At 39.7% G+C, this 20,148-nt stretch overlaps 1 protein-coding gene across 1 annotated transcript in view; it reads right to left on the minus strand.

Moving 5' to 3' along the window:
• Positions 1–18,452, minus strand: part of galnt16 (UDP-N-acetyl-alpha-D-galactosamine:polypeptide N-acetylgalactosaminyltransferase 16) — a 40,263-nt gene extending 21,811 nt beyond the window's left edge. The window contains exons 1-5 of the mRNA XM_051394458.1: positions 18,086–18,452; positions 7,846–8,027; positions 5,996–6,094; positions 5,835–5,902; positions 776–841 (exon numbers count right to left, since the gene is read on the minus strand). Coding sequence (XP_051250418.1) covers positions 776–841; positions 5,835–5,902; positions 5,996–6,094; positions 7,846–8,027; positions 18,086–18,286 — 616 coding nt within the window. The 5' untranslated portion in view covers positions 18,287–18,452. The remainder of the gene's footprint in view (positions 1–775; positions 842–5,834; positions 5,903–5,995; positions 6,095–7,845; positions 8,028–18,085) is intronic.
• Positions 18,453–20,148: the final 1,696 nt, after the last annotated feature.

The raw sequence follows: 20,148 nt of genomic DNA on the forward strand, positions 1-20,148 counted from the left end.
TAATTTAAAAAATAATGTGTGATGTGGCTAAGTTCAATGAAAAGCAGACTTTTATTTGGAAAAAGATTTGGAAATAAAACAATTTATTGATTTCTGATGCCATCTTACATATTTTTATTCAATGCTTTACTACTGTGCCACAATAATGTGATGTTTTTGCATTAAAATATCTTAATTTGAGGGATTTTCCAAGCAATTATTGATATATGTGATTGTTTGCAATAAAATCAGCATATATTTCTGTCACCCCTTAATGACTCCATGCAACCCCATGAATATTTATCTAGATCCGCCCCTGTTCTTGAGTGCAACGATTGAAACTTAATTTAATATTTTGTCAGACAGAATGGGCTCTTTAAAGACGTCACCTTGGGCTCGTAGAACTTGTGATGATTTGACAGTTTTCTCTGGGAATCACGTTAAAACTGTATTCTTTTGTCTATTTTGGTTTTCAGCCATTTAATTTTACTTTAATTGATGTAACTAAAGACTGATTTTATTTTTCTCCTCATTATGTTTTTAAATGTAGTTCATTTCTTTGCCTTATGTAAAGTGGTTTCAGTGGCCTCTCTGCTACAGCTGCACAATTAATCAAAAGAAAAAGCTGTAATGTTTTGATAAAGGTAAAATGTGTGTGATGCAGAGCTGCCCTGGTCTCAGATTCAAGAAAACATGTTTATTTGGTACAGACCCCCAAAAATTTCACAGTCATGATTTTAATAGTTTTTTTTTGTAAAAATTCCCATATACCATACCCTCGTCCCTCCACACTCACCCTCTCTCCTGCCGTTCCTCAGGCAGCGCACTTTGGGGATCTGAGAGAGCAGCTGGCAGTCCTCAGCTGGAGGAAGAGAGAAGAGGAGATGGGATGTTATGGTGGAAGCAGAACACACACTGAGAAAAACATACCTCGTCTCACAGTCTGTCTGTCTCCCAAACCCGCAAACACGCCGCACTACATGGATTTAGTGCACTTGGACTCACATTAACTCAATCACACGAGGAGATAGTTTGGCAGATACACATCCTCAGTGAAGGCCACTTAGACCACAGCCTAATACGAACTAAACAAGTCAGATTAAAACATAACAGCCATCAGAGCTCCATCAGAAACACATAAACACAGAAAGCACAGAGTGACTGAGTGCTCAAACAAAAGAGCTTCATTTCACTGGATAATTAAATTCATCCCTTTTCCATAAACAAATTCAGCAAAGCAGCGCATTCCCATCATCCACTCCCTTTTCTGCATGAACAATCTCCCTGGCGCAGACCTTTTGTCGATGCACACGGACGGACATCATTACAAGCAACATGCATACACAGGTGTACACACACACACACACACACACACACACACACACACACACACACACACACACACACACACACACACTTGAGAGGATTAGCATTAGCAGCAGAGAGTGAGTGTGATCTTGCTGAGGGATTTTGGGTGGATCAAGCAGACCCCCTCCCCAGCAGCAATACAGCCGTATGCTGACAGAAACAAGCATGACACGTTGTAATCCACCTTGATTAAATTTGCTGTGTGTACAAACCTGTTTGTTTGCATTTAAGCTGTCGTATCGTAGGGGACGTGTGTGTGTCTGTGTTTGTGTGAACAGAAGTGTATTAATGCTTTAGTGATGCTCATAAGTAGGGGACAGCTGGTGTGTGTGTGTGTGTGTGTGTGTGTGTGTGTGTGTGTGTGTGTAGTGAAGAGGTAGGGGGTTTTAACTGCTCAGGGAAGAAGAGCAGAAAGTGAAAGATCACACCCACTGAGCAGATGTTGTGTATTTTTAGCCAGATTGTGTGCGTGTGCATGTGTGTGTGTGTGTGTGTGTGTGTGTGTGTGTGTGTGTGAGTGTGTCCATGCATTATACAGTTAAATGCATGCAAGTGCATAATGTGGGCTACTTGTATTCCTGTTTTGAATATGAAGTTTGTTCACGTAGGAAACATAACTAAAGCAAGTATAGTTTCAAATGCCAGACTCCATATAAAAAATACAAATTTAAGTTTTTTGTTTTTATGTCTCCTAAGAGCTTCTCCCAGCTGATGAAAACTTAAAAAATATGTGGATTTTTTTAAATTAGCCTTAGTGATCTAAAGTTGGAGTTTGACTGTTGTAGTTTGTGCCACACTGTGCATGATTTCCTGTCGGTACCACAACGTAGAAGCCAATCATTTCTTGAACGCTAACAAGCCAAAATAGAGCACTGTTAACACTTGGTGCTTACAGGAATGTATTTTTGTCTTGACACTATTGGAGTCACATGTTGTCGTCTGGACTTGCAGTAAAGATCACTGCCCTTGATTGAGGACGGTGTACTTACGATTAAGGCTAGTCTTAATAGGATTACACGCAGGCAGGACGATCCCTCCCCCTGCTGCTGACCGACATCCCCCACCGCCTCCTCCACCCGTCTGCCTGCTGGGTCACATCTACTGACCAATAATCTCACACTCTCACTGGCCTCACCTGACTTAACTCCCTGACTTAAATATATTTATTTATTTGAATGTTTTATATGTTTTCTTCTTGTTCCTACAGTTGGATGTTTGAGCTCCGCTGTGCAGGATGATGTCTGTGCAGAGTTTGACTCTAGAAGGATGTTTTCACATTCATCTGCTGAAAGTGGAAAGTTTCTCTTTGCTCATTGAAAATATGATTGAAAATATGATTTTTAAGGGGCATGATTGGTATCATCACAAATAGTTTGGAAGACAATCCTGCTCCAAGTAGAAGGAGTAGATGCCTCTTATTTACAGTTTACTTACTTACAGAAAAAACACATCAGACACACATTATTGTTCCAAAAAAGACTTGTTTAAGGATCTTTAACTATTTTCCTTTGCTAGTTATTTGAAAAAGATATTAAAATCTAATAAAAACAGCTGAGCGACTCTTTGTCTGAATATACATGAATATTCTGACAATGTGGGCACTTTAAAAGACGACAACAGAAAACAAACACAAAAGTGTTTTTTTGTAATTTTGGTGAACTGAATGCACTCTTCAGTTTGAGAGTCTATAATTGTTGCTTATACAGAGGAAGATTTATGCTTTTAAAGTGCTTGTTGTTGTTGTCTGACTTTGAGTTTGAGTCATAAAGAATATAATTTTGTAATAAATAACATGAGTTCGCAGTTGACAGTGTGGGAATCCATTTTCATACAAAAATAAAAATCTTCTCCATCATACCATGTTTTATTTCTCAAATGATTTGAACTGTATTGCCTTCATCAAGGTGGTATCTGAGGTTTCTGTGTCTAAAGAATGTTAGGTCTTATGACGGATTTATGGACTGTTTCTAAAGAAAACTCAGATACCACCCTGATGAAGCTCGCACCCTCGCTGTGTGTGATCCTAAAGAAAATAATCTGTGTTCATTTAACATCATGTAGTGATTTGAGGGTTTTAGACAAACACGCTGCTCTACCTCCTGCCTTTAAACCGCAACTGAAACAGCAGTTCTGTTTAAATTTTCTTAGTGGGGATCACTGAGACTTCTAATAAAACTCAGCACTAGAGAGTGGCAACACGGGGAAACCACAGAGAAGAGCCGGAGGAAACCAAATAGTCGGCTTATTGGTTCACAGTCAAAACTAAAACCCACAATCTGGAACCAAAGTGTGTTTGCGACGGTTTCACATCGTTAATTAATTGATTTTAAGTCTTGCTCGAGGAGAGGAAACTGACAGTTAAGAGGCTGTTTCCACTCTGACCTCACGGTGCAGCCAGTTCAACGTTGGTTCAGGTAGACTGGCTGCTGCAGAGGGAGAATAAACAAGGCATTAGTAAGCTAATAGAGCTCCTGCTGCTAGCGCCGCTGAGACACTACTGTTTAGATGTCTGGCCAGCTCTGACACCTCTGTGTGTGTGTGTGTGTGTGTGTGTGCACATCGTGTGCCAGTGCCTGTGTACACAGTGAATGTAGGTCGCTGTGCTGTTCCCACAGACAGAAGATGCATGTGGTGGTAATTACAAAAAGCGCTGTGGACAGTGTAAAGCATGAGCTCATGTAATTCTTCTGCCTAATGCTGACGAAGGGGAATTATTACTAAAATGTGGTTATCCTCTAGTTCCACAGCTACATGAAAATATATCCCACACTTTATGGCGCTATTAACTGATTTGTCTTCTGAATGTCAAGGGCAATTAAACTACTAATTCGCATTTACATAAAAACTAAGCAGTTTCTTATGGTGTCATCTTCTATTGCCATGTTGCTAATGTTATTTCCATCCTTTAGCAGCGTCACTGCTCAGTTACATAAAAAAAAGTGGGCGAATCCTCAGGATGCTCTCACCTTCCGATTCAGTGTCTGATTTTCTGTGATATATTTTCAAAGCCACTCCTGTCTCTTGACATTATCCGCCACCTACGTTTTTCCTATTATTTGGCTTTGCTATTTGCTGGAACATTCCTTTGACATTTGCATCACACATATTCACAGCAGATGGCAGAATGAAAACACCTGGCACACAGGGGCCGCGGCCAGGATTTGGGATACAGACGTTACAGGTCCAAACTCCCTCAGTGACCCAAAGAGTCTTTTTGACAAGCAGACAGGTATGTAAAATGTATTTTTATTTATTCTGTTTAAATTCCTTCATTTTTTTGATTAGATGTATATTTTTCTAAATATAAATAGTAAAATTAGAAGATATTCAACCATAAACCTGCATTTTATGACCACAGTGGAAACATTAAACACTGACATATGATCAGAAGTTCATTATAGCTAATATTGACTCTCTTTGAGCTCTGTTTTTGGTCTCCACCAACTCCTGAGGGAAATATCTGACTCTATAGCTGCTAAATGCTCCACAATAAACTGAACTCACAATGCAATACAGTTCATGATACTGGGTTCACAATACAATTTTCTATTTATTTTATGACTGAAAAGATTCCTTTATTTCTTAATATTGGTTCTCTTATATTTTCTTTATCGAATTATGGAATCCTTTTTTATTTCTGAAGTAGGCTAGAAACTGTGAAAACATTGCATATTTCCTTTTCATTGTAAAGTAAAGTAAAGTTTTGGCACCTTAATACTGATATCGATTACATTTTTCATCACATATTTGTTCTACGATTTTCTCTGTCTCACACTCTCCACATTCCTACTCCACTTTGTTCACCAGCTAGTCACTAGCTCTGTCTGTCTGCTGTTTGCTCCTGAGCAGGTAGTTGGATTTAAGGGGCTTCAGTCTTTGAAGGCAACACAGTCACTTTACTGCTACCACTCTGTAGTACTCTGTAGCTGTGCACTGCGGACATATTTGTGCTGGAATCCTTGAAACGTTCACGCTGCTTCTCTTGGGAGACTGAAAATGAGGTCTCTCTCACCTGAACCTGGTCAGGAGCTTTTTCTAAATCCAACAGCTACACCGACCTTTAATAAAGCGTCACAGAACAAAGCTTCATCCTCTCTTATCATTTTCTATTTTAACCTGAAATGCTCCCATCTGTGCATCTTACCCTTGGTTCTCTTTGATGAAGGCTACTCTCGTCTGGTTTTACGCACACATTTTCTTTTGCTGAGAACTAATCTGCTTGCTGTGGCCAAAAATGACCCTGATGAGAGCAGCGATAGTGAACTAAAACAGTAAAGTTACGTGGCATGAAACCAAAACAATGAGCTCAAAGATGCTAAAACGCTCAGTAAATCCGAGGGGAACAGCAGAGTCAGCGGATAACTCTCTGTGGGTTTATCATCTTTCACATATCGTATGTAATGTGTGTCCTTGTAAAGCTACAGAGGACAAAAGCTCAACGGCAGCTACACACAGCTTTCACCACTAATAACAAAGCAGAAACTCACGGTCAGAGCTGAAGTCATCTATCAGGATTATTTCTTGAATCAGAGATGGAGGACTTCGCATCAGGACACTGAGAGGAAGAGAATAAGAGATAGAGATCAGAAAACATAGTTCAGTGCCATTGTTCCTTTCTAATCAGGCCATGTGTGTCCAACCTCATTACCTTTTTATGGTGCGAAGGAGAGTGGAGCGGGCCTCGTTGTGGAAAGTGATGATGATACTCGTGGAGGGAAGGTCTGCGTCATAATTCAGAGATGCACACCTACAGAGAGAAGAATTTATCCCACAGTAAGAGCAGATTTAACTTCTTTCTCTTTGCATCTAAGTGTTAAATGGCACATGGTGGTAGTGATCTCTACAACCTGGACACACACACACACATTACCGGGCAGCATTTTGTGCAGCTGTGTTGTGCAGCGGTGCCCTGCGGAGTGGCCTCAGCAATTGTTGCCGTAGTGACATGGAAATATCCGGTTGCCAGGCAACTCTTGCACATATTTCTGACCCTCTGCTTTAATCTGGTACCTGTTGCTGGGAGCTTTAAGCTGAGGTTCGAAGACATGAAGGTGAAATATCACATACCACTGAGATTCTGTTGTTGTAAACCAATTTACTGTTTGTTTAAAGATACTAAATTAAAAATTAAAAAAGTAATGAAGAAAAGTTAAGGCCACAAAGAATATACACAGAGGAGTCATTATTACAAGATTAACACTTTATCTTAGATTTATTTGTGTAAATAATGAATAAAATTCTACAGCAGCTTATTAAAAGGAGGGACACTGATGTTGGGATTCATTAATAAGGCAAGATACAAAATGTAGACAAAATAATGTAGTTAAAACACAATATGTGTACAGTTTTATATATCATATTATAGAATTATTGCATCTTTTAGTTGGGATAAGTAAGAAGTAAGAAGAATTAAACAGTCCAGGTGAAAACTGGTCACAGCAAACACTGCTATAATCATTTTACCTGCCTCCTGTAACTACTTTATTTGAGCTTGTACCTTGCTTTATTGTTTATTATTCTGTTCTGCAGATGGCTCAGTTCTATTTGCTCTTGTTATTCAATTCCTCATTACAGTTAAATAGCACTCAGCCAACCTACACAAATACAGATTAAATAAAGATAAATGATAGGTTGCCTGTTAGCAACATTGTTGAAGCAAATCAACAAGAATTTGATGGCTCTACACTCTAAAAGAGGTTGTTGTTGAATGAAGTGAAACACAAACTACCCCCCGCGTATAATTCTAATCAACTTGAGGATTTTTAGGCATTCAGTGCACCAAACACAAGGCTGTCCAACCCCAAACTAAACAAAAAAACTGAGTTTAATTGAGACATTCTTGAGCTTGGACCAGCTGCTTGTTGAGCTGCAAGGTCCAGTTTATTTGGAGCTGAACTCTATTCCCTGAGGAAGGCCACATGATGTGGTTCAAATGAACAAAGCCTCGGAAACAACAAGTAATTAAGACCTTGTAGTCGCTTTATTTTTGGTCAAAATAAGTATTAAAAGCATTTAAAAAGACACACAAGAAGGAAAGTCCCATACTTTCAGAGTCATTGTTGGGGCTTTAAAGACTTTAATGTCTTTATTTGTGCCGTTTTTTACATTTTTATTAACCTCAAACAGGCGAGGACTCTTTCCTCTCCTGCACTGTAATTACCGTTTTCTATATCTTTATGTATTTTACTTTGTGTTATTGTGCAAATAAAGTCATCTAAACTAATTCAAATCCCTTAAAAGGAGAGGACCCCAAATCTTTAAAAAAGGAGGGAGGGAGTAATTTCATCATCCTCTGTTTGAAAACTCTTAAATTCCTCTTGGTATCTGTATCTTAAAATCAAAGGAAGTGTTTCTGATATATAATAAAATCCCTTAAACCACCTTTAAGTGTACAAGACTCTAGATCCACACACAGCTCAGGTAAGATTAGTCCTCACTCTACTTGTGCGGGTCAACCAGACAGACCTCGCCTGGGCTGAGGCCTTAACCCCTGCTCACCTGTAGTGTCGGGTGTCTCTGATGGCTCGCTCGCTGCCCAGCCGGTCGCTCTCCTGCAGGTTGAAGGCGTGGTCTCTGTACGGATCATCCCCCGGCTTCAGCTGCTTCCCTGCGAGGTAGGCCTTCTCGTCGAGGCCGCCCAGCAGCTGGCTCTGCCCCTCCGCCCGCGGGGGCTGTGTCACCTGCGGAGGACACAACAAACTGTGCTTACATGTTCACATCAGCCATAAAATACATTATTAAAGCCAAAGACAGCAGAAATGATTAAAAGTGAAGGCCGTTGAGGCATTTAAATGACGTACAAACACAAAATCCATTCTCTGTGGCTCATGTTGACACACAGAGGAGCAAACACAGCAGCACAAGTTGTTTCTGGTGTCATCACTCCTTCGCTGCCATCACTTCTGTCAACACACTATTCTTCTGCTATTCTCCTATTATTACAGGAATGACTGCATGCCACATCCACCCAGCATCCTCATAAAGGGAATGTTTGGTTGTTGTTTGACTGTCTGTCTTAATATGTTCAGAAAAAACAGACATCATTTCATTTTCTAACTTTTAACCCTTTCGACACGTAACAGAGCAACTAAAGCTTAAATTGTTGTGCTACATGTTTGCTGCAACTAAGGCCAATAATTTAGTTATTGAAAGTATTTTATATTATTTTGTAGTTTGCAAATAATAATAATATCTCAACACAATCTTTCTCAACAAGTGGAGCGATAAATAACAAATTTTTTGAACCCTTTAAGGATTTAAACTGTATATTTCAGCAGGACTGTATATAAAGATTATTTTCATCATTGATTAATCTCTTGCTGCTTTTTTAAATGAAGTGTTTGGTCTGTAAAAAGTCAGAAAACAGTGAGAAATGCCCAGTAGCTTTTTCCAAGAGCCCAAGGTGATTTTATTTATAGGTATTCAACTGCAGACTGTGAGACTGTGAGAGGTGGTTGAAAGCCCTGGGAAAAACTAGACCTTCAGTTAAGATCTTTCTGTTTTGACAAACTGATGAAGCAAATAATTGATTGAAGTCTAGGAAAATATCAAACAGTCTCTGCTCCAGCTTCTTAAGTTGGACATTTAGTTGCTTTAATTTGTTTTCTATCAGTATAAATTGAATATTTGTGTTGTTTTGACCAAACAAGCAATGTGAGGATGTCACCTTCAAATCTGGGAACGTGTGATGGGTATTGTCACTATTTTCTGACATTTTATAAACTAAACAATTAATAAATTTATCAAAAAATTTATATAGAATAAAACAATTATTGCAGCATGACAAACTGTTGTTTTCAAGGTCAAAAAAGAGCTTTCATGCTCTACAAAGATATTTAATTATATTGATATAAGACAGGTGATGCTATAACATTTTAGAAGATGGATGTTTGGCATTTGTGCTTGGCAAATGACTTTAAGGATTAATAGATTGTCAATTTCGTGCTGATTAAATTTCTGTTGGTAAAGTAATTTATTAACGGTAAATTGACTTACATAGAGCCTTTCTGCCTGAGAGAACAAAGTGCTTTACACTTCGACTCTCTCACACCCACACATCGTAGCGAGGTGCTGGCCTCGCCATTGGGAGCAATTTGGGGTTTAATGTCTTGCACAAGGACACTTTAACGTGTGGACAGGAGGAGCTGGGATCAAAAAATAAAATTAAAAAATGAAATTAAAGGACAAATTGCTCGACCTCCTGAGCCTCAGCAACCCAGATCAACAAATAACAGTTCTTCTATATTCAGGCAATGATTGAAAAGTCTGCAACAAGTCCTCTGCTGTGGTCTTGGGTTGCAATCCCACCGCTCATCTGAGAACGAAACCCTCCCTTTTCAACCAGTCTGAAGAAAAACGCACCAGCCAAATGATTAAAATGTAAATGCTACTTTCTTATTCAGGTCATCGTGTCAGTGCTAACAGGGCAAAATGGGATGGGCGCTCATCAGAATCAGAATACACAATTTCCCCCGCAAGGAGGTTTAACACTCCTCAGCGGGAGGTTTAAACAGCCAATGAATACATAAAAAGCAGACGAGAGTAGTCCTCATCAAAGGGAGGCGACGGCGAGATGGACAGACGGGAGAACGGCGCGAGAAAAGAGAAGATGATAAGAGAGGATGAAGCTTTGTGTCTGTGTTGCTTTATTAAAGGTTGTACAGCTGGCGGATTTAGGAAAAAGCTCCTGGCCAGGTTCAGGTGTGAGTGACCTCATTTTTCTTTTTTTTATATAGTCTCTAGAGAAGCAGCGTGAAAGTTTCAAGGATTCACACACAAACATGTGTTATCCTCACACTAAAAAAAACCCACCGCACACCCAGCAAACAGCAGACAGACAAAGTTAGCAACTAGCAGCTGGACATAAAGGAGCATTAAGCATGTAAAGAGTCAGATTTTGCCCTCAGGAGTTGGTAGAGACCAAAAACAGAGCTTAAAGGAGACTACATATTGGGCTTACATTCATCAGGTAGCCAGATGATTAAATAGCTAACTGTTCACCATATTGTTTCTGCTGCCCCCAAGTGGCCCAAAAAATAAAGCAGGTAAAGTAAAGCGAGTAAGTAAATACTGGCTAGTAGCTCGATAGTAGTTTTACCGTCTATTTATTTGCATTATAGAAGTTATTATCTCAGTGTTAGCAAACTTAAAGCACAAGCTAGTAGCCACATTAGCGCCGGCACTTTAACCTGAACTCTTTAGACACTTTTTGAGTTTCTAAACACAAACTTTGTTTCAGTAAATCGTCCTACTGAGGATTTAGGTTGTAAAAAGTAGAGCAAAAGGTGAGCTAATATATATAACTATTGGTTATACCTTATTATTATTATGCCCATAATCACTTAAAGTGACAGGCACACAATGCTTTTCAGAATTCACCTGTATTGACCCTTAGTTTGTTTGATCCACTTTCAGTTGTATCTCTTGGCTTTCAGTTGCTATTACTGGCAATAGATCAATGTTCAAACAGCTTACTATATATTTTGTTCATTTTGGGCCACTGTAGAAACTTGGCGGGCTCCGTAGAAGACGACCCGCTCCCTCTTTTGATAAAAATGGCTCATTTTCAGGTCAATATAGACTAATTAAAACGTACGTATGAATATTATATTCCATTTCTGCCAACAGATTCTCCTAAATGTTACATTTCTATATTTTATCGATAATATAATTTGGAATATTTAGCTTGTTATGTTGTTGATGTAATGGGAAAATTGACTCTGTAGTGTAACAGTCAGCAAATTAGTCTCCATTGTGACTCTGTTTTGGATTAATTATTTGATTTAATTTTCATGTCATGCATACAAAGTGCCCAACCCTCATGGGTTTACAAGACACCAAATTACAAATTATAGCTTATTATAAGGCTCTGTCTTAAAACTAGACCTTCTTTATTAATCTTGTTTTAGAAAGTGCAACACATATAAAGTTAATTACTAATAAAACTGTACTATGATGACTTTATTTTACTGTATTACTTAACTTAATTCATTTTTGTTTCCTGTGAGGCTTTTGATTGAATTAACAAACACATCAATTGAGTTCTCATCCAATCTGCACATGCATTTACTTTCATAAGCTTATTACAGCCGATAACATCTTCATGGCATCATCGTATGTGTCTGTAAGTCTCTGCATACATAAACCCAAAGAGAAACCTCGACATCAGTTAGTGCATGTAAAGTTTGAGCATGTTGACTTGAGCATATTAACATTGTCCATAAAGTCCTCTATAAAATAATGAAGATGTTCGACCTCACTGCTTACTTCAAGAGCATCTCCCCTCAAGTGCAATTAAGAAATACAATTTTCTACCCTCTCTACATCTAATCAGTAATTAGATGTAGAGACATGTCTAATTACAACACTCTTCTGCATGCTAAAGATGGTTCATTATAATTTTTAATTAGCAGAGAAACAACTCATTTCACAAGCATTTTACTGCCTGCACAAGCTATCTGAGTACAAGTTCAACAAGTATGGACATAATATATCCTGCAGCACATGAAATGAGATACAGCTCCACCATTGTCACTCTGTACGGTGTGACAGGAAAACCAATACACAAGAATTCAGAGTCGGTTTTAAAGAACCCTTAAAGGCATCAAGAAACTCACAAACATGCTGAAGACTAGAGGCATATTTCTGTAGTGTGATACTTTTAAAGCAATATTCACTATCATATGTGAACATGAACAATTAAAACCTGTTCATTAACATTCTCCAAATCACCTTGAACAAGATACTAGCAGAGCTACTTATATTTATTACTATTAATCTAAGCAGCAGGAACCAAGAGCACAGAGATAAACTAGAAAGTCTTTAAAACTAGTGGCAAGAAGAGGAAGTGTTTGATGTGTTTATGTGATTAATTAATCTCATCTAGCTTCACATCATCATCAACAGCAAACACAAGTAAATAAGACACTTCTTCCACCATAAGCTACCATCGGAGACGCTCACATGATGTCAAAGACGTTTTTTACTGTTATTCCAAAATCTAGTATCTTCTATCTCTTGGTAATCCGCAAAGTATCATCATGACTAAATATTAAAAGCTACAAAAAGCTACTCAGAGGATAATAAGACAGAAATAACAGAAGGCACTCCGAGGCTTGGGCCGCTGAATTAAATATGAAGCTCGTCTGGAAGATGAACACGTCTGCTGGCTCTTTCAAGCCGAGCTATAACAAATCACATACAAGTCAAATCTGCCTGATTGGCTGGAGATGAAGCGCTGCTGTGGCTCCGAGTCTGCGATGACAGATGATGGCGTCCCACATGAGGACATATCATATCATGTGATGATGTGGTGGCTTTGAGTCCTGTTTGTTATCTATTTACACGTCATCCAGGCAAGAAGCTGCCTGGATGTATTCTTTGGACGTATAAAACCTCTTAAAGCCCACCGGGTCGCCTGCTTGAACGAGCTCTAAGCTGCTTAGATACACAAAAGAGGAGGAGGACTTAGGAAAGGTCAATTAGACACTTTCATGAGCAAGTTTTCTATTTTTTGGATGGCAAACCAAGAGCTAACAGCGATTCATAAGACACAAATGCATAAAAATAAGTATAATATATGTATACTATATATTATGGTAACTTCAGCCCTACTGACATATTTTAAATTGTAATGGAGAGCCCAAAAAAGAAAGAGAATTTGGGAGGAACGTCTATAAAAAGAGGCACAATAGATCTCGAATATTTCCATTTGGAGTCTTGGTTTTAAATATTTCACTCACTGTAAACATAAAAAACCTGAAGCTACTTAAGGGGAAATTCAATTCCAATAAACTTCAAGATTACCAAAACAATCCCAGAGAGGTCAGACATTAAATTATAGGAGTCAGATCTTACATTTAAGAGTATAGTTTCCCATCCTGCATGTCACCTTTTGTGTCAGGTGTACTACGTTGCTGCAATTAAGAGACAGAAAACGGTGGTGCGGTTTTATCTGAGTATGTGCTAAGTTATCTGAAAAACATTTGAACCTATTCTCTTTAAATTTGGCAGAGAGTTCAGCTTTGAGCCGAAGATGAGCTGATTACAGGTCAGTAGTGATCTGGATAAAGATTTCCATGGAAGAATATTTGTTTTATCTGTTATATTATCTTTATTCACTGGTGGAAACTAAACATATCAGTATTGCATTTAAGTACTATTGTTAACAACGTGTACCATTTAATTATACTTTACTTCTACTTCTACTCCACCTATTTTCTTCTCCACCACATTTATAACATTTAGGAGGATGTATTGGCAGAAAAGGAATATAATATTCATATGTATGTTTTCCATTCTAAGATATAATAAGCTGAATAAACAAAGATAAGCTTAGATATGAGTACTTAGAGTATTTTGCTCATAATACATAATAAATGCTGGACTTTTACTGTGTGGAGAATGTTTGCATTGTGGTTTTACTTCTACTTATGTTTAAAGATCTGAATAATACAAACTAAACATCAAACCATTCTTTCACTCACTCTTTCCATCTCCTAAACTAACAGACATAAAAAACTTGATGCCAAATAAAGTAATTAATAACAGACTTAAAGATGATGTGTTTGGGTAACTGTAAATTACCCAACTGTTCAGCATCGGTGGATATTTACTGTCATACCTTCATGTTAGGTATATGTTACTGTAATGGAAAATGTAGCTAATCCTTGTCCAGACAAGATTGTTAATGGCACATTCAACCCAGTTCTCTTGTGAAGTGTTTATATAGTCACATGTCAAATCAAAGAATTGTTGCCGGGTTTTAAAAGTCTGAGCCTTTAAAACCAGCACTCACTGTCTGATCCGAGGACATGCACTGAAAACTACTGTATATCAAACAGTAGGTAAACGTAATATTGTATAACCTTCACTGTCATTAGTTGTATCTGTGCTGGAGGAACTTGACCACACGCATGAAAACACGAGGGAGGATAAAGACAAACTGATCTGTGGTCAGATGTTTACAACATGTCCACTGCTGATGTTCAGGCCATGACAGCAGATGTGCAGGTCAGAGAGAGAGAGAGACTGACCGCTGATTACTAAATGTTACAACAGCGTTAGACTGACAACACACACACACACACACACACACACTCTGTAGAAAGAGACTGAAAGTGGTGCTGGGATATTAGACCACTCAACGAGGAAATGAGGGGGAAAAAGTGGAGCCAGTGCAAACAGATTTCAAAGATGATGTCATTAGTGAATCAAATGCTGCTAATGAACGGGATTATGGGAAAAGACATCGGGAGAGGGGGGTGAAAGAGAGAGGGGGGGTAGTGAGGGAAGGACATGAGGAAAGCAATGAGTTAAAAAAGAAAAGGGAGGGACAAAACAATATGAGAAAGTAACAATGGAAGAAAGAATGAGGGAACAGAATAATAAAGGACAAAGAAAATGAGGAAAGACTAAAAATAGAGTTAAGGACAGGATGACAGGAGATAGAGGATAAAATAAAGACATAAAGGGGGGGAGGAAGGGGAGGAATAAAAGAGAGAGGGAGGGAGGGAAGCAGGAAATGGAAGAACAGAAGGATAGAATACAGAAGAGGGAAGATGGATGGATGGAAAAAGAAATAAAATAGAAGTTATAGAAAAAGAGAAGGAACGAAGGAAGAAAGCAAGGAATATGAAAAGACAAGAAAAGCGAGAGTGTGAGAGAATGAATGAATGAAAGGACAGACAAAAAATGAGGGAAGGAACAAAGGGGAGGAGTGGAAGAAAAGGGCAAGAATGAGGAACAAAAGTAAGAAACAAACAACGGAGAGGAGGATGAACAGAGGTGGACAAAGAAGGAATGACAGAAAATGAGAGGAGGGCAGGAAGAAAGAAACAACAAAGGAAGAAAGGTGGGAAGATGGAAGAAATAAATACGGAAAGAAAGAATTAAAAAAAGGGAAACAAGAGGGACAGAAAATCAAATATAAAGGAAGGAGGGAAGATGAAAGATGGGAAAAAAGAAAGAATGAATGAATGAAAGGACAAACAGAAGACAAAATGAAGGATACAGGGAAGGACAGAAGGATTAAAGAAAGAAAGTAATGAGGGAGGAAGGTGAGGGAAAGTAAGTAAAAAACAAGCAAAGGAGAGAAGGACGGAAGAAAGAAAACAGACAGAAAACAAAAGGAAGGAGAGGAGAACAGAAGGATAAAAGAAAGAGAAGGAAGGAACGGTGAAGGGAAAGAAAGAAGGGGACAGACAGAAGAAAGAAAGACTCTTTGAGTGAGGCCCAGGTCTCTCTGGTCTCCCTGTACCAGCCTCCTCTGGTTGAACAGAGCTGGCAGTCTGCGAGCTGCAGCTCAGATTACAAACTACAGAGAGGAAATCTCAGTTTGGTGACAAAGGTGAACGACCCCGCTGAGCAAATCAAAGATTACACACACACCAAAAAAAAAAGAACCCGACTTGGAAACACCGGCATCCAAAGTTTACTGTTCAAAGACCGATCTGATTAGAAAAAATCTGTTTGCGGCTCACCAGCAGCCCGTAAACTGTCCCGGAGAGATGATATATATCTCTCTCTGTTCACTACAATCAAACACTATTCAAACTGCTTCCATATTTGTTTCCCTGCATCTTCTGATCATCACCATATTCTTGGCCTCCGTTCCCACACACTGATGCAGACCACAGTTCTTCCTCTTCTTTGGTTTTTTAAAGGCCTGCGAACGTAAATGCCACAACACCCCACCGTTTGGCATTTGCCCTTGAATTATTAAATCTTGCGAACAGCGTTTTAATGAATCTGCCGCTGCCGGAGCCTAACATCCTGACATGTTGGCACACATCCTCGGCCACAGCTGAGACAATTTTATTGGTCTAGTAAATTGTGAAAGAGGCTCCCAGCGTTCCTCAACAGTCCCTGCCTCCCAAAAGCACAACTGGATGTACATAATTAATTGAATTGTCTGTCAGTTTGGGTGAGGAGCGGCAGCAGCGGTAAATCAGCAGAGATTTGATTTATGTTTTTGCCCTTAAAAATCTCTCATGTTCTCATAGAATATGAACACTTTTACATTCAATGAATCTCTGAGTCCCTCTATCTTAATCCAACGGGGTCATTTAGTGGGTTGTCGGGTGTCCCTGGCAAAAGAAGGAACTAAATACTTGAACTTTTATCACTTTTTTGTCTTAAAGAACAATAAGTAAATAAATAGGGACGGCAGTTTTCATTCATTTTATAGTGATCCCAGTTTAATTATTGATTCTTTTTGAAGACTTTATTATTATGTTCAAGCCTTAAAATAAAAAAAGGACTCACAGGGGATTCCTTAAGACAGAATCAACCCAGTGGATCTCAACCTTTTTGGTGTCAAGGACTCATAAACATATACTCATCAGGCTGCAGACCTGTATTTGATAAGATGTAGTTATATTCCATTAACTGTCTATACTGTAGATTGTCAGATTAACGATGTAGAGTGTGAACAGTCATTCTTATACATTCTCTCATTGGGCTTTTAGGCAATGAAATTAAAATATATTCTCAGTTTTTCTAGTAAGCCTGTCTAGGAGCCTTCTATTGAGCACAGTATTAGTAGATAGACAGAAAATAGACATAATAGAAGATAGACAACTTCTTAATAATCTCTTTAACACACTGATTCCAGCTTCTCTAATGTGATGATATGATGCTTTGTTTTTAGACACAGCTCAAGGTAACATCTTCACATGTCTTGTTTTTTCCGACCAACATACTCAGTAACCAGTGATATAAAACAAGAAAAGCTGCAGTTTCTCACATCTGAGAAGCCCGAACCACTAAAAAACTTTGTATTTCTGCCTGGTTTAATCACAATTGAACCATTGTCTGTCATTAGACTAATCAATTATCCTGCAGCACTGGAGTCCTCTTCACTTTGTCTCTGGTAAAAGCACAGGCTAAAAGTCTTGTATTTCTTTACACTTAATGCATCGGAACACCCTGCGGCCAAGTACACCAGATCTCCTAATCTGAGCTGGCATGGACCCAGTTACGGTCCCAGCATGCACTGTTCAGACTCTGACTCTATGCTGTGTTGCAACCTGGAGAGGTTACAGCAACCCAACACTGACGACCACCACACCTACAGTCAGAGTATTTACCAGGGGTTATATTCACTCCTCCGCCCTGGCGCAGGCAACAACAGGCGAATACAGACCTGACCCGACTGAAATAGGCCGTTAATGACAGACTCAAGTGCACAGGCGATTGAGCAAGGATGCCTCGCCTCCTGCGCGCCCTGTCCGAGCCTGAAAGCCCGTGTTTTTCACCTCACATGTGCAAGTCAAGAGAGGTCTGGGCATAATATGGTTTACGAGGCGTTTTGCGCACGACGCACAGGACTTATGGAAAGCCTCTTACGTGTACTCGAGGTTCTCTCGGGCTCGGGTTAAAGCACAGAAAGGCAGGAAAACACCGAGAAACACACACACACACAAGCAGGCTGCTTATTCTCCAGCCTGTGGAATAATAATGGTGTGGTAGCACGGGAGGAGGCTGAAGATGGATGCGTGTTAAAGCATGTCCGTCAAAAAAAAAAGCAACATATTTCCTGCTGTGACACCCAGCTGTGCATCATCACCCAACACCTCCAGCACCATCCTCATCACCCGCAGGTTTATCACACACATGCACATCAACATGCAGCACACACTCTCCTGCAGCTCGGCGCCTCCAGCGACAGCGCCGTGCGCAGTGCCGCTCTCCTTTCCCCCCTTTCTCTTTATCCCCCCCACAGCCGCGCTCAACTCACTATCAGCGGGATGGTCCGGTCGTCCCGGTGGATCTCCAGCCGACCGGAGACCACCTTCTGGCCATGGCCCCTGCCGCGGGTCTGAGACGCCGACGACGACGGCGACGACTGGGGCTTGTTGTCCTGCCACAGGTAATAAAACGTTCCCAGGATCCACGCAACGGTCAGAATCGCGATGGCGTTGGCCCGTATCCTGCGCATGGTGAGCCCATATGGAGGGCTCCGGAGGCGAGCCCGGCTGGTTCAGGTCCGTCCTCGGCAGAAGGTGCAGCCTCCCCGCCGGTGATGGGTTGAGTCGCAGCGCAGACAGACAGCCTCTATCTCTCCTCGAACAGGCTCTCTGGCGGAGCGCTGCCTCTCTGCTGGGATTTGCGCACTGACAGAGCCACGGTCCTAGCGCCGAGTCATATCATCCCCCCCCACACACACACACACACACACACACACACACACACACACACACACACACACACACACACACACACACCATCCATCCACTGGATACAGCGAGGAGAGGATGTCCAATCTGCATCCAACAGCTGAGGTCCTGATTTCAGACACACATATGGGTGCAGATCAGGAGGGAGACAGTCGGGAAGGGGCCGATGATGAGAGATGTGTTTCTCCACTTCTGGTCATTTTAAACCTCCGATGCACATTATTATCCTCTGATTTAACTCCCTTTTGACTGTCAGGTTTTGGTTGTTTTTTTATTACAAGAACATCACCTCTTTCCCTTTAAAACACAAAGCCCTTCCCCTTGTCTCAACCACCTTGTGTAATGTCTGCATTAAACGCATTAAATGGTGGTGAGTACATTTACTCAACAACTGTGTACTTAAGTACAATTTTGAGTTACTTACACCTTATTTGAGCAGACCTACTCCCATTTTCTGATACTTTACTACGTTTAAGAGGGAATTATTTTACTTTTTTTAAATACAACATATGATCAGTTTTTAAAATATGATGCATTGTTAAAGATGAAACTATCCAAAAGTATATAAAGCAATGAAAGTAACAAGGTACACAAAGGATCTCAGTACTTCTTCCATCATTGTTTAAAAGGTCTTTTTGAGGTCAACTTATGACTTATTCAGCTGGCCAATGAGAAATAATCAGAATTGTTATATTTTGCTCCAAAAACTGATGAAAAGAGTGCAACTAAATTGTTCTTTTTATTATCGTTAATATTTTCAATCAATCAAGTGATTATTTGGTCTATAAAACATCAGAAAGTAATGAAAAAAATGTCCATCACAGTCTCTCTGAGTCCAATTTGATGCCTTCACATGTCTTGTGTTTCAGTTTACTAAGACAAACAAGCAAATTATCGCCTTTGAAAAGCTGGAACCAGCTAATTTAGCTTGAAAAATTATGTAATTGATCTTCAAAATAGTTTATTTTCTGTCACTGACTTATCAATTTATATTGTTGCAGTCCTTAAACAGAGTTACACATAGACTCCCATATTTAATTTATAATTCCTTCCTTTCTGCTTCCAAGTAGTTTCAATGAAAACGGAAAAATTAAACTAAATCAACTTGCGTGTCTATACCACTACAGGTAAATAAGAAGATATGTTCATTTCAGTGAACTGACCCTTTAGTTTTATGCCCCCCCTCCCTCCAGCCAGACTCCAAATGAATCCAAATCTGCACCTTTACAATCCTCACTGTATGAGAAGACTCATTATTCTGCCTATGCATTTTAAATTATACATTTAAATTAAGAGCCTGAAGCTCACAGAGCAAATTAAGCAATGCAGCTGAATTTATCGTGAGGAGAGAAAAAAAAGGAGGTCTTTGAACACCAGCATCATGAATATTCAGCTCCTCCTGAGTTAATTCTGGATTTGCACAGATGACCTCTGCAACTATGACTTATTCAGTGTACGAATAAATCGGAGGCGTTAAAAAAAATGTCAGAATACATTAGACCAAGAGGTCCCCCCCCTCCAAAATCCATAACGGCCTTTAAACTGCTGCACAGACCAGCACAGAAATCAGAGCCAAGCAATAACACCCCAGAGGCATAACAGAGCTGAGGAGGCTGAACATTTT

Source organism: Dicentrarchus labrax, unplaced genomic scaffold, assembly GCF_905237075.1.
Source record: "Dicentrarchus labrax unplaced genomic scaffold, dlabrax2021, whole genome shotgun sequence".
Taxonomy (NCBI): domain Eukaryota; kingdom Metazoa; phylum Chordata; class Actinopteri; family Moronidae; genus Dicentrarchus; species Dicentrarchus labrax.